Source organism: Chrysemys picta, chromosome 1 (assembly GCF_011386835.1).
Source record: "Chrysemys picta bellii isolate R12L10 chromosome 1, ASM1138683v2, whole genome shotgun sequence".
Classification (NCBI taxonomy): Eukaryota; Metazoa; Chordata; order Testudines; family Emydidae; genus Chrysemys; species Chrysemys picta.
Genome location: NC_088791.1, coordinates 46,832,018 through 46,845,405, shown reverse-complemented (window position 1 = coordinate 46,845,405; position 13,388 = coordinate 46,832,018). Strand labels below are relative to the sequence as shown.

General features: G+C 36.0%; 1 protein-coding gene across 16 annotated transcripts in view; it reads right to left on the bottom strand.

The window, feature by feature from the left end:
• The window catches only part of ANKRD26 (ankyrin repeat domain containing 26), a 178,499-nt gene that overhangs the window by 65,881 nt on the left and 99,230 nt on the right, over positions 1 to 13,388 (bottom strand). For 15 of the 16 annotated variants that reach the window (XR_010592041.1, XM_024109004.3, XM_008172589.4 and 12 more), the window contains 5 exons: positions 10,644 to 10,790; positions 8,240 to 9,193; positions 4,865 to 5,017; positions 1,062 to 1,237; positions 711 to 804 (listed from right to left, as the gene is read on the bottom strand). Coding sequence is in view for 15 of the 16 variants with exons in the window: in XM_024109004.3 (XP_023964772.2) it covers positions 711 to 804; positions 1,062 to 1,237; positions 4,865 to 5,017; positions 8,240 to 9,193; positions 10,644 to 10,790 (1,524 nt within the window). In the remaining variant the exon portion in view is untranslated. The remainder of the gene's footprint in view (positions 1 to 710; positions 805 to 1,061; positions 1,238 to 4,864; positions 5,018 to 8,239; positions 9,194 to 10,643; positions 10,791 to 13,388) is intronic. The other variant, XM_024109021.3, reaches the window with a different exon arrangement.

Sequence of the window (13,388 nt, the reverse complement as noted above, 5' to 3'; positions counted from 1 at the left end):
ACAGGGATCCAACTTTGTTGTTTATTGCACATCACTAAACACAATATTAGGAAGCAAAGGGAAAATCAACTTTACATAGCAAAACCAACCTCTGCTTATTGAAAAAACTTATCAGCTGACAACCTAAAAATGATTTTTTCCTTCTATACATGTGTTCTTCCCCTATTCATTGCATATTTAAACCTTTACAGTTCTTTCATTTATATTATATTAAAAAAATTCTAGCCATGAAATCAGTTGTAAAAACTGAGAAGCCAACATATAAAACAAGGGATATAATTCTATTCAGATGTTCTGATGATCTCATTTAGCATCAGCAGACTAGTGCGGAAGTATTTTATCATCAAAATCCCAAGGGAATTTCTATTGCTTAGCTTGTTACATATATGTGTTTAACAATATACATGTCTAATGAATGTTTGAAAACTTGTCTGATTTAAAATCTTAAACATTCACATTAGTATTAATAATAAAATACATCATATTGAAACTAATTTAATATATAATGTCACATGAATAATAATAATACATATAATGCCGTCTCAACATTCTCAGAAACCCAGTATTTGGCTATATTAGCCTGGGATTTTCATAAGAGCGTAACTCCATCAGATTTGAGAATCTATTCCCCTTAGGCTCCTTTGAAAATCCCAGCTTTAATGCATAGATGCAATGAACTCACAAGAAAGTTAAGCCTGTGGCTGACTTACGGAAGCAGAATCCCGCAGGTCTTTCTGAAGTACCTCAATTCTGCTTGTTTGCTGTTTGGTTGTAGCTTCCAATCTGGCATTTTCAATTTCAAGTCTTAAAAGCAAATAAACGTTTTAATATGTAACAATATGATTTTCCTAGACAAGTCTCTACATCCACAATAGCACAAAACTTGAAATAGTTTTGAAATAATCATTTACATATGAATTTCATAATCTAAAACTCATTTTAAAATTGTATTTAGTATTTAATTCTGTAATTTGTAATTGTGTATTAGCAAAAGTCCTTTTTTTTTCTGGCCATATTTTAAACAATAAAACCTGATTTCAACATGTTGGTAATTTTCTTACCTTTGTATATGTTCTTCCAGTTGTTTTATAGCATTATTTGTTCCAGATGATGCTATTAGAAGGTCTTGCAATTTCTGGGAAGAAGCATTCACTTCTCGTTCTTTACTGTCCAATGCATTCTTCAAATCATGAACACGTCGTTCAGACTGAATATACTGATCTTCTGATTCTTGCAGCTGTAAACAAAGCAAATTAAAGGTAACTGACGTTTGAAGTGCAAGTATTTAAACCATTATTGAATTTCAGATGAAAATTCAACTTCCTGTACATAAACATTTGTTTTAAATAAATCCCTGGTCCATTTCCTTTCCTTTCTCTCCAGATGTCTGAAAGCCTTGTCCATGCCTCATCTTCTTCCTCAATTATTACTGCAACATCCTCCATACTGGCCTCACCAGTCCCATATTGCTCCTCTCCAATTAGTCAAAACAAAGCTGCAAAAATGATTTCTCCTCATCCTATAAGACCACGTCACTTTTTGAATGTCTTCACTTGCTTCTCCTTGCCCACTGTATCTCTTTTAAAATTTTCATCCTTACCTTAAAGTTGCTGCACAACTTTATAACTCATCTGATATTTTATTATTTGTATTCCAGTACTTCCCAGAGGGGATCAGGGCTCATTGTGCTAATTACTATACAATCACAGAAAGAGATGGCCACTGTCCCAAAGAGCTTACAAGATCTTAGTTGAAACAAGATGAAGCATGTTGGTGTAATAAACAAACTGAGGGTATGAAGATAAGAAGATGGCAGCAATGATGAGAGAAAATAGGAGTTACATGAGTTAACTTTTAAAAAAAATGAAGTATACAGATTGATAGCTAAAAACTCGGTTGCAGAAAATACTACAAAAATAATCTGTTGCACAAATAGATGTAATAATCCAATATTTCTACTTTTCTGGAGAAGTCAGAGACTGAACTGAGCTAAAGAATTTATCTACAAACTAGATCAGGGGTTCTCAGACTTCATTACACCGTGACCCCCTTCTGACAACAAAAATTACTACAGGACCCCAAGACGGGGGCCCGAAGCTTGAGCCCACCCAAGCCCCACCTCCCCCGGGGGGGAGAGGGAGGAGAGAGCCAAAACCCCACCTCCCCAGGCAGGGGGCCAAAGCTGAAGCCCAAGGGCTTCAGCCCCAGACAGGGGGCCTGTAACCTGAGTCCTGCCACCCAGGGTTGAAGCCCTCGGGCTTTGGCCCCAGGCCCCAGCAAGTATAAGTCAGCCTCAGCGACCCCATTAAAATGGGGTCGCAACCCACTTTGGGGTCCCAAACCACAGTTTGAGAACCGCTGAACTAGATAATATGTTAAGTAAGAGACATAAACATGCATCTTCTTTGTCCAAGTGAGGATTTAGTTACTCTAAGACAAATTGTTATCAGGTATGTACCACAGTTATGAAAGAATGTAAATTACTTAAATGTCAGTGTCTCAAAAACAAGTTGCATCTTAGATGCCTAGAAATAATTTTAAGTCAATAAGTGTTTAAAGTGCTGAGACGATGAAAACTACTCATTGCACTACTCTAAACATAAACTGTATGTAGGTGCTGTGAAATGATAGCTGAAAAAGAAATAACGAATACAGGAACTGGAGCTTATACATTTTTCAGAACACAAGGTTTGGGATGTCACAAAATGGACAACTCCTTAATAGAGAAAAGTGTGGATTGAAGAGTTTATTGTTTCTAATGTAAGAGGTAAACCATTATTAAAGTTACAAGTTACCTGTAGTTATATGTACTGGTGAATAACAAGTAAAATGAGAAGTGGCTTTGAATCATCAAGTGCATACTTGATGTTAGTAGGTGTGTGTGTGGAAGAGGAATAGGTTTAATTGGGTTCTAGTTTATAACGAGTTTTGCTTCTCTAGGCATTCAAGAATAGGTTTAGCTTAGAATTATGTGGGAAGATGATTTTAAATTGAATTGACATTTCAGTAGTTAAAGCAATTTAAATTTCTAACTTTAGAATTTTTTGATTGAACTGTTTTGATAATCGTACAGTATTTGATTTGTATAAAGCTTGACTGGCAATTTGGCAAAAGACTTGTATTAAGTTTCCAAAATTATTTCCACAAAATAATACACAAGAAGTTTTATCACTGAGTGATAAAATTTTGTACCTTTCAGTTACTGTGATTTGATGCATTACTTCAACAAGTGTAGCATCCTACGTCAAGGCAATTCACTTAAACCTTGTAAACGCTATCCTATACATATTTTTAGTTTGCTTTCTGTAAACTTATTTTTTTTAATTCTATTCTGATAACACAAAGTCTTCAAATATGTCAAATGCAGACAAAGTTTTCAGGCTCTATGGCAAAACCCCTCATTTGAATAGTTAACCATATTCCCCTGTCTCCTTGGAGAAGGCTGCTAATCAGAGTTACAACATGTGCCTAAGGAATAGCCTACTTCCTCAGAAAACACCAACAACCACTTGTCCTGTCCCTCCTCGCCTGCAAAGAAGTCTTTGGAACTGGCTGGAGAGAAGCTAGATTTTAGTACCAATATGCAACTCTTTCTGGCTTTCAGCTCTACCTACACTTCCAAGACTAGAAGGGTGACAAAAAGGATTGAAACTACACGGGAGACAAACTTCCACTCCTGCCCCATTCCACACCACCACAGCCTGAGGGGGAAGCACAGAGTATAGGAGTTTCTGCTCCTGCTCCCTGCCTCAGTCCTCAGAGGAGGGGTGAAGAGCTAAGTGTTTTTCTAAAAATAAAGAGAGTGGAGAGAGAATAAAATGCTTGAGACAGCAGAGAGGATGAAATGCTTAGTAGGAAGGGGCTGAAAATTGAATTGTTAGAGGATAAATGGAGCAAGAAGAGAGGACTGATAAATTGTAGGAGCAGGGAGGACAGAATCAGTTATTTGCAGGTATTCAGAACTGATTAGTTGGAGAACTGATGCTGCTCCAAAATTCAATGAATGAATGAGAAATTAATGCACGTTTAATTGATTAGTTAAAATTATGTAACTTGTGTTTTGCATCGTATCTGTCCTAATAGTCTCATATTAAATGCCCTAATCTAGTCTTTCTAGTACACGTGCACAGATCTTCTTGCTGCTGCCAATAAAATATGTTGTCCCAGTTCTGCCTAAAATAGGAGATTAGACTTTCTGCAATGTTTAGAAGAAAAATATAGTAATGAGAAACAACTATTTTTACCTATAGCTAATGAGGGCTGACATCATGCTGAACACTTTTCTTGAATGCTTAGAGAAGCAAAACTCATGTTATAAACTAGAACCCAATTAAACTATTCAATTACTTTACATTTAAAGAAAAAAATGAACATTTTAAAAGGCCAATTTTGCATTCCCTCACCCTGCTTCAAGACTTTAGTGTGACCATAATAGTTAAAGTAAAGCTACTATTGGAAGACAAGGGACTCCCTCCCTTCATAACAGTAAAGTCAAAGGTAAGTGTAAAAGTTTAACCACAAGGTGACTGTTGTGACAAACCATCAGTAAAACAGTAGTAACAGAAATCAGCTTCTAATTTTATGTGACAAAGACAGACACTAGATATACCTGTATTTGAAATGTCATGCTATCAAAACCTTTAAAATAAGACTCCTATGTAGAAAGATTCCATTTAGTTTCATGAATTGTGACATTTCATAATATCTTGCATTTATAACAAAGTAAATTAAATTAATTCATGAATACAACTCTATTTGATATTATTGTCAAAATAAGCAGAACATGTCAGGTTTTTCACTATTTGTAAAATCAATGAACCAACTACAGATTTACTACTGTATGAAGTTAACAGACCCTGTATACCTTGGTTTTAATCTTGTCTATTTCCTTTTGCAAATGTAGTTTGTCGTCTTCCAGGTCGTTGCGATAACGTGTTGTAACTTCAAGAGAAGCTTCTGACATTGATTGCTTTTTAAGAGCATCAGCAAGTTCTTGCTGCAGTTGTCTTACTGTACCCTAATGAAATATTTTCAAGTTTGTATTAATAAAAACTACAAAAATTAGTATGAAGAGTCCAGATCAGGATTTAAAATATATTTTTTTGATTTGTCAGGTTACATATCTCAACGAATCCATTTAGGAAAGCATTAAATGGTAAACAATCATGTCTGCCAGTGATGCGCCTATATAGCTGCAAGCTCCCTCCCATCTGAGCACTGTCAATCAAAGCTAGTTGGACAGCTGGTGCCAATGAATGCGGATTGCCATTTTTGGAGAGGTTAAATGATTTAGTCTGTTTAGGATGTGTGCTATCTTCTGCTCATGGTCATTTAAAAAGAAAGGGTCTTGGTCATTCCAGTGACGTAGGAAAGGACTTTTACAGAGAGTTTCATTGTTAAGTCTGGTTTTGTTTTATTTTTTTAAGATATACCAGAATACAGATCTATCCATTTAGGCATAAAAGCCACAGTCTGATTGAGTGTACAGCTGGGACATCTAGCACTTTATTTATTTTTTTAAACCAGATACCAACCTTTATTATCTTCCTTACCTGGACACTGAGATTGTTCAAAAGTGTTCAGAGCAATTAGTGACCACTCTGGTTATCAAAAAAATAAGTCACTGCTTCATAGTCACAACCCCTCTACTATCCTTTTCTCTAGGTTTCCCACTCCACTAAAGAAAAAAGCCCCACATTTTAAAATCCTCTTGAGGTTCCCATAAAATAGTATGTGGCATATCAAAATCCTCTCTGATTTTCCACCAGCTTATTTTAGAACAACATAGCCCTCTCTCTACTGACATATTGTACTTAAAATCTCGGTAACTGCTTATTTTTAGCATCTCCTGATAGAATCTATTATTTTAACTTATTAGCATTTGCGACCTACAAAAAAAGACTCCAGGAAAAAGTGGCTGACAGCCCTGCTACAAATTCTTTTTTTCTTCTTTAAAGTAACCTTGACAAATTAGTCATTAGGTAGGCCTTCAACCCCTTAACGTATCTGACCTTCTCAGAGTTTCTGGAATCATAATACAGAAAGGTAAATGCAATTTCAGAGTATCAATAATTTCCCAGCAACACTAAACTTAAGGCAGAGATCTACCTAAGAATTGCTGACATTCAGGGTTTATTTTCAAAAAAGACAAGGGACAGGAGAAAATGTCTAAAAGAACATTGCCAACTTAAAAATCATAACTCTGTCTGAAAATTTTGTATCTAATCTTCTTACAAGCAGCACATAAAAAGACTACAACAGAAAAAGATTACAGGGAAAAAATAGTTCCCTCCAGGCTTGTTGGTTTACTTTGGGTGTAGTTCACCTCACTGCGGATGGCTAGCACATGGCCTATGCATCATGTAAATTTCAGTTCTAAGGGCTTAAATGAGATCTCAGAGGTACATGGACTTGTGCTGGCCTCTGCACAGAAGTGATTTTCACTCTTGTGTTTTTGCAAGCACTTTATCTATAGTTTGGTTCTAGCTGTTTTCCTTTTCAGTCACTTTCCATTTTTTGTGTGCAGTCTCTCATACAGCAACAAAGGAGCAAAAACATGCTTAAATCTCATTGAAAAGCATAAAACCCAGTAGGGGAAGTTTGGAGCAATTGTAGTATCTGAAACTAACTCATTTTTGAAGGTGGTGACTAGATTTCAAATTGCCAGCTCTTCTCCACTTAGCTGTCTCTTACCAATTGTCCACCCTTCCCAATGATTCTTCAATTGATTTCTACCCATGCCCAAATCTAGTTTACTCTCCCTTGTGATCAGCGTCCCTTTCTTAATCTGTTGCTTTTCTTAGTTTTCTCCAATATTCTTCTTTGTCAAGGCTGATTCCTCACTCCGGCACTTCGAATGCAGAAGGTGGGGGCCCGCAAGGACTCTAAAAATTAATAATTGCCACTCCAGGCTTCTATTAAACTCCCAAGGTTACAGCTTTTCTCTGACCTCGGATGGGTAGATGCTGTCACCACCCAAGTGCAGAACCCCTTTGACAGCCCAGTAAGGCGCACTTGGGAATTCCTTACTGTGGGGTACCCTCAAGTCCTTACACACACACCCGCCCCACCACCCCGGGAAAGAGCTGAGAAAAAAAAACAAAGTAAATCAGCTGTTGCCAGCAGCTAATTAAAAAACATGCACAAACCTCTTGGGACACAAAAATCCAATTCTGTTCTCGAAAAAGGTACATTTTATTAATAAAAAAGAAAAGAAAAGAAAATACATCTAGGAATTTAGGCTTTTGCTAGATTTAAAAAATAAAACACAACAACTACAAGGATTAAGCATCAAGAATAGGTTTCCTGAGGTCCAGCTTAAAGGTTACAAGCAAAACAAAAGCATCTGGGGTTAGCACAGAGGAGTCCACAAGTCATAAAGAAATAAAAGGGATAACCCTAATTGCGTCTTCCTAGACATTTCCTAATCTATTTACATATCTGGGGTTTTAGATGAGTAGTTTCTAGGTATGATACTGATGATTTTTATACTTGGCCCAAGCTTCTCACAGCATAAGTCCTCTCCCCGAGAACAACAACAGACAGACAAAAAGGCAGTCTTGTTTCAATTTTACAAAAGTTCTAGCCTTGGTTCTTTTGGCCAGGTGCCCACTCACTTCCTTTTATCTATGCATAGCAGTGAGACTTTTTAACCCTTTACAGGTAGAGCACTTAGAGAACAGCTACTAAGAGCGATTTTATAGCTACTGGCTGGCTGGGTGTCCATAAAATGAAGCTATCTCCCACCCCGCCCCTTCATTTATCACAGTCCTATTGACTCACTTATTTCCCACTTCCTCTCTTCTAATCTTTTGCCTCTGTGGCTTTCCTTTGTTCCATACCACTCCAGTCTAATGCTATCTGGAATTTCTTGAACTGTTTGGAAAGTTTTACTTTCCATTCCATGATGCACAAATTCCACTAGGTAAAAACTGAAAGGAGATCACACTTGTAGACAAAGTACTTTATCCTTGAATAGTCTGAATTCGGAAGTCATTGCTCAAATCTTCTGAGCAGAATACATAGGTGAGGGAAAACAGAGATGGATTTATTTGCCACAAGCTATTACTATTCCAAGTACGAAACAGATAAGTGCATTCCCCCGTAAGTAAATTACACAATTATTTTTTCCAGTTGGTGTATTTCAAAATTTTACAGGGGTAAATTTTAAACTTTGTTATGGGACCTTCAGTGAATAAATGGTAAAACTCAAATCACTGTTTGAAATTTTTACACTTACCTCTCTTTCTACTTTCTCTGTATCGTATTTAAAGACTTGCTCCCTTAAATTATTACATTTTGTGATTAATTCCTTATTTCTCTCTTCCATCATATGAACTTGCTTTTCAGTATCAGCTCTAAGTTTACTGAATATATCACTAAATCTATCTTGGACATCACTCACTACTTTTTCTTTGATGATCCCCTTGTTTTGCATATCTTCCAATTGCTGCCGGAGTAAGACGTTTTCACTTTGAAGCTGTGCCAATCGTTCTTGCATAGATTCCTGTTTTACTATATATTTGCTCATTTGATCCTTCTCAATTTGTCGAGCATGATCAAGTTCCTTTGCCTGACATTGTGCATGACTTAGATCTCTTTGAGTACTTTCTAAAAGCAAAGTTTTTTCTCTAAGTGTGTGTGTTACATGATGAAGTTCATTTTCTAGACTGTTAGCTTTAGTTTCAACTTTACTAAGCTGTTGAGACAAGATAGTATTGGTGTCTCGCAGATTGGACAGGTCATGATTGAGCTTGTCTTGCAAACGAAGCCATTCATCATGCTCTCTTTGTAGTGTTCGCTCAACATCACTTTTTGATTTTCGACAGCATTCAAGTTCTTGAACAGCAGAGTTCAAACGGGAACGGAATGATTCCATCTCTGTCTCCAGTCTATCTTTATTTTCTTTTGCATGCTCTATTTTTGAAGTTAACATTGCAGATTCTGTCTTTAATACATTCAGCTGTCCATTATATTGAAAAACTGTTTGTGTCAAAGCCTCCTCATTGAGTTTTAGCTCCTTCCTAAGATCTTCATTTTTTTCTCGCAAGACCTCATTTTCTTCTAAATATTTGGTTTCTTCCTCCTGGTGCCGAATTCTTATTTGATCAAGCTCTAGTCTTAGTATAGCAATTTCATCTTGCAGTATCTGATTTTTGTGTAACAGATCCTTTTCTCTCTGATTATCAGGTACCTGAGTAATTGAGAACATATAAACATAGAGGTGAGAGGGGGGGAAGGAAGGGAGAGGAGTTAAATTTCAAAAAACTGAGACCAAACATGCATTTTGATGTTTTCTAATAATCAACCTTGACTTACTTAAAATAGCTTTATAAACTACAATCTAATTGGCTGAAAAGGCTAGGAACCCACGTTATCTTTTAGTGGATGAACTCACTGGAACTGTAAGATACTATTCAGCAACCAAATCAGTAAGCCACATTCAAGTTTCTTTTTTATATCAACAATAATATAAACAAAGCCTTTAAATATTTTAAATCTAAAGCCTTTCAAATATATTACAGTGTTACTGAGTACATGTATGCTTTAGTGTATATGAGTTTGTCTTTATATTCCTTTAAAAATGTGGTTTAGGCTTGTTATCCCGTTTGCAGAATCAGCAACAGAACCTAACTCTCCTGATTCATTGTGTTTTTACTTCCCGATTTATTATTTCCTTCTCTGACTTCTATTTGAATATATATCCTATAGCTTTTAACTTTATGTATTATCTTGGCATTAAAGTGTGGCTTTTCCATGTATCCTTCATTTTCCTTCCTTCTCTCTTCTTTCCCATATTATTGAAGCTTAGGTACGTAGCCTTCCAATCATCCAAACAGCATAATGTACTCAGATAATAATCAAATAGGAGATGTATATGTAATCTCTTTTGCTCTGGAGAGGAATAATTCATCCATTGTACTGAGAATTTTGGGTAGTGTGGTGAGGAAGAAGTATGACCAAAAGTTGGAGTGCTCCTGTTAAACAGCTTCTCACTGTGTCAAGCACAGGCATGTTAAATGTAATCACATTACTTTGAAGATGAAGTTACACTCTCAAAAGTGACTGTAAAAATGGGGTTCTTGGATTCCACGTTGGTCTCTCAGTGGCTTCTGTACCAAATTTGCTCAGTTTACAAATAAACAGCTATTTTTAATAGATGTGTTCATTCTGCTTTGTCCCTCATTGCCAGTAAGGAACACAGCAGTAAGGAACTCAAATGGGAATGTTGTTATCTAGTATATGATCGTATTTGAGCCAGAAAAGGACTCAGATGAATCTCCCTCAGCTTCACCGGCTCTGCACTAGCTAGCAGGAGTTAAAAGTAATTAAAAAAACAACAGAAAACATTTCAGAATATTGTCAGAAAAATAGCGGATGACTGAAGTTGAGAAAAGTGTCATTTTTACTTTACAAATTTTCTAAGAGTATTTGGTGGATACTGCCATCCACAGCATACCAATTTTAAATCTGGAAGTGAAACAAAGATAGCAATATTTACAAAACTATATTACTTTCATATATTGTAAACATTCTGGCAAAGGATGGCATTTTAAGTCAACACAATTAGCAAAACATCCTTTGTTTACACTTAATAATGAACACTGTGTAATTTTACTTGAACTGGACAGAACACTGCTTACTTCTGAACTTTTAGCTACAGTTATTTTAGTCTCTTCTTCTATTTCTTTCTGTTTCCAAAGATGGTTGTTCAAAATACCCTCTTGTAGAGCTCTGGCACTCTGTTCTTGAGAGAGCTGTCTCTGGGTTTCATTACGTTCTTCTTCAACCTAACACAAACACATTTTAAACATTTTAATATTGGAAAAATATACTAGATATAGTAATAATTGTTCTTTTCATCATGGCTTCCTCACCCATACATGAAGAGGTTCTGTACATTTGCTTAAAGAACACCTCTTTCAACTATGTCTGCTTCCTTAGGATGCATATAGGATGGAAGTCTATCTTGAAAAGACAGAATTTAATAAGGTCTTTAACTGATCTACTTTTAACAGTAAACTGAAAAGAACGTCCAATATTTAGATCACCCCAAACATTAAAACAAAACAAAACACATTTTTGTAATAAATTTTTCTTTCAAAGATGAAAGTAGTCACAAGTAAACATAGCTCTAAACTTTCAAAAATATGTCCCCAAATTGTGGGCTTAAAGTTGCAAATACAATTACTGCACCTGCAGTAATTACTGCAATTGCTGACTAAACTCCTGATTGCCACAGAAAATACACAAATAATTGCATTTGCAATCTTGAAGCCTTAACTGAGACCTAGCTAAAAGTCAGGTTCTTAATATCACTGCATAGTGATGTACAGCAAAATGTAGTTAAGACATTAAACGTCAGAAATTTATAGCATCTTGATTTCAATAGAACTTAGGTATGTGCTTAAAGTTAAGCACATGCTTAAATGCTGTGCAGAACAGGACTTCAGTGTTTCGCTGAAATGGGATTTAATATACTTGTGCTCAATCAAAGACTTTGTCAAACTGTTGTACAAACAGTTCAGTGTGTCCATACTAGCCCTGCTTACTGGTGTCCTGAAGTGTTGCAGTTTTCACAACATCCACAAAGTCTGTTCTAAACCATTTCAGATGTCCTTTGGGTACCAATCATACAGTTCCTGGCACAGCTTCCAGAAGCAATTGATTCTGGGAGATTTCAAAATATTGATGATGCAATGTGGGACAATAACAGAAAAACCACCTGAACCATTTTAGTTCCATCCACATTTGCACTAAACCTGTAGAAGTTGAAATTGTTCAGACTAATCTAGTATTTATTCCTACTGAAAGCAAGTCTAATCTAAGTGGTAGTTGGTACCAATGAAAACAATTTGGATCTCGTATGTGTAAGAATAGGATGTGTTCTGCAAGTGTGGTAGGAGGACCATGCTATTCTTAGCATAGTAAGTTTCTCTCGAGAAGACAAGGCCTAAAAGTCACAATGGGGAATTACTATCATTTTTTGAGGATAAGTTGGTATGCAGGCTGAATTTAAGAATATTCAATGGTAAAGAAGCCTTAATGTTAAATACATTTCAACACTGAAGGTTATAAGTAGATCAAGCCTAGTGAAAAGACCCATGAGATCATGTGCAGACAGTTGAATAGTACACACTGCATAAATACAGTACGAGTGTTTAAACAGCTTAATAATCATATTTGAGATACCCAATCCTTTACTATAGAAATCATGATTCTTATTTTATAAAGTCAGTGCCTCATTGAGTATCAACTACCTACACAAGCCCAATAAAAACTATTTGTCAGAAATAGAGACCATGAATTCATAGCTTGACGTTTTGCTTTTTTAAAAAAAAAATCTGTCAACATTATGTGAAGACTGACACTGAAATGCAAGTCAGAAACGCGCAAAAATTCTGTGCGTGTTTTCTGAAAATAAAAGAAAACATTAATCAAATGAGCTTTTCAACTTAAAGTGATATTCTCAATATTTTTTGTCACAGACTTCTTAAGCTGAACTAATTGGACAATTTTAGATTATTTCTGAAGCTGTACCAAAAAAACCAGTCCTCTCTGATGAGCAGGTTACTTTTCATGGAAAACTAATTTGGTACTGAAAATGTAAGGAATCTACAATTAAACAATTTGATCACCTAATATCAAATAAGGGTAAACGAATTTTCCAGTGTTTTGGTATTGAATAAAGAATCATTTTGCAAGAATGGACACCCTGCTTCCATTTAAAAAGTCTAAATAACTAGAGTCCTGCCGAGATACAAAATTTGAGTCTGCATCTATCCATGATCTGCAAACATGATCTGTGGATATAATGTGGATATCTGAAGATTTGCAGGGCTGTATAAATAACACATAGAGTTCTCACAGCTAGAACGTCACCAAGGGACACAAAATTCTTACCATTTTTCGAACAGTATTCACAAGGCCTCGTATTTCCTGAGGTGTTTTCCTCTTGAACCCCAGGTGTTCTAATGTAGTTGAAGGAAAATTAATCCCTTTAAGAGCATTCTCTCTCACAGGAGGAATAAAAAATGATAGAAGAGGGGAAGGAAATCTGCTTTCAAGTCTGCTGGAAACATGTGCTCTACACAAAGGAGTAGAGGCAACAGAGCCTCTAAGAGGAGGACTAGAGAAAGAAGAGATGGGCTCTTGATGAGGCTGAATAACTTTCTTCATTCTATTAATTCTAGATCTGCCAGACCACTTGCTACAATCCACACAGACAGAAGTCAAAAGGCAATTTCCTAGCACTCTAAACTCTGAGAATATCCACTTTCGAGCAACACAACTGCAGTCTTCACAAATATTTCTTAAATCCACATTTTTTTCAGCTTGTTAAAGATCTTCTATTCCAAATTCCCAAACAAAATATTAAGCTGGAGATA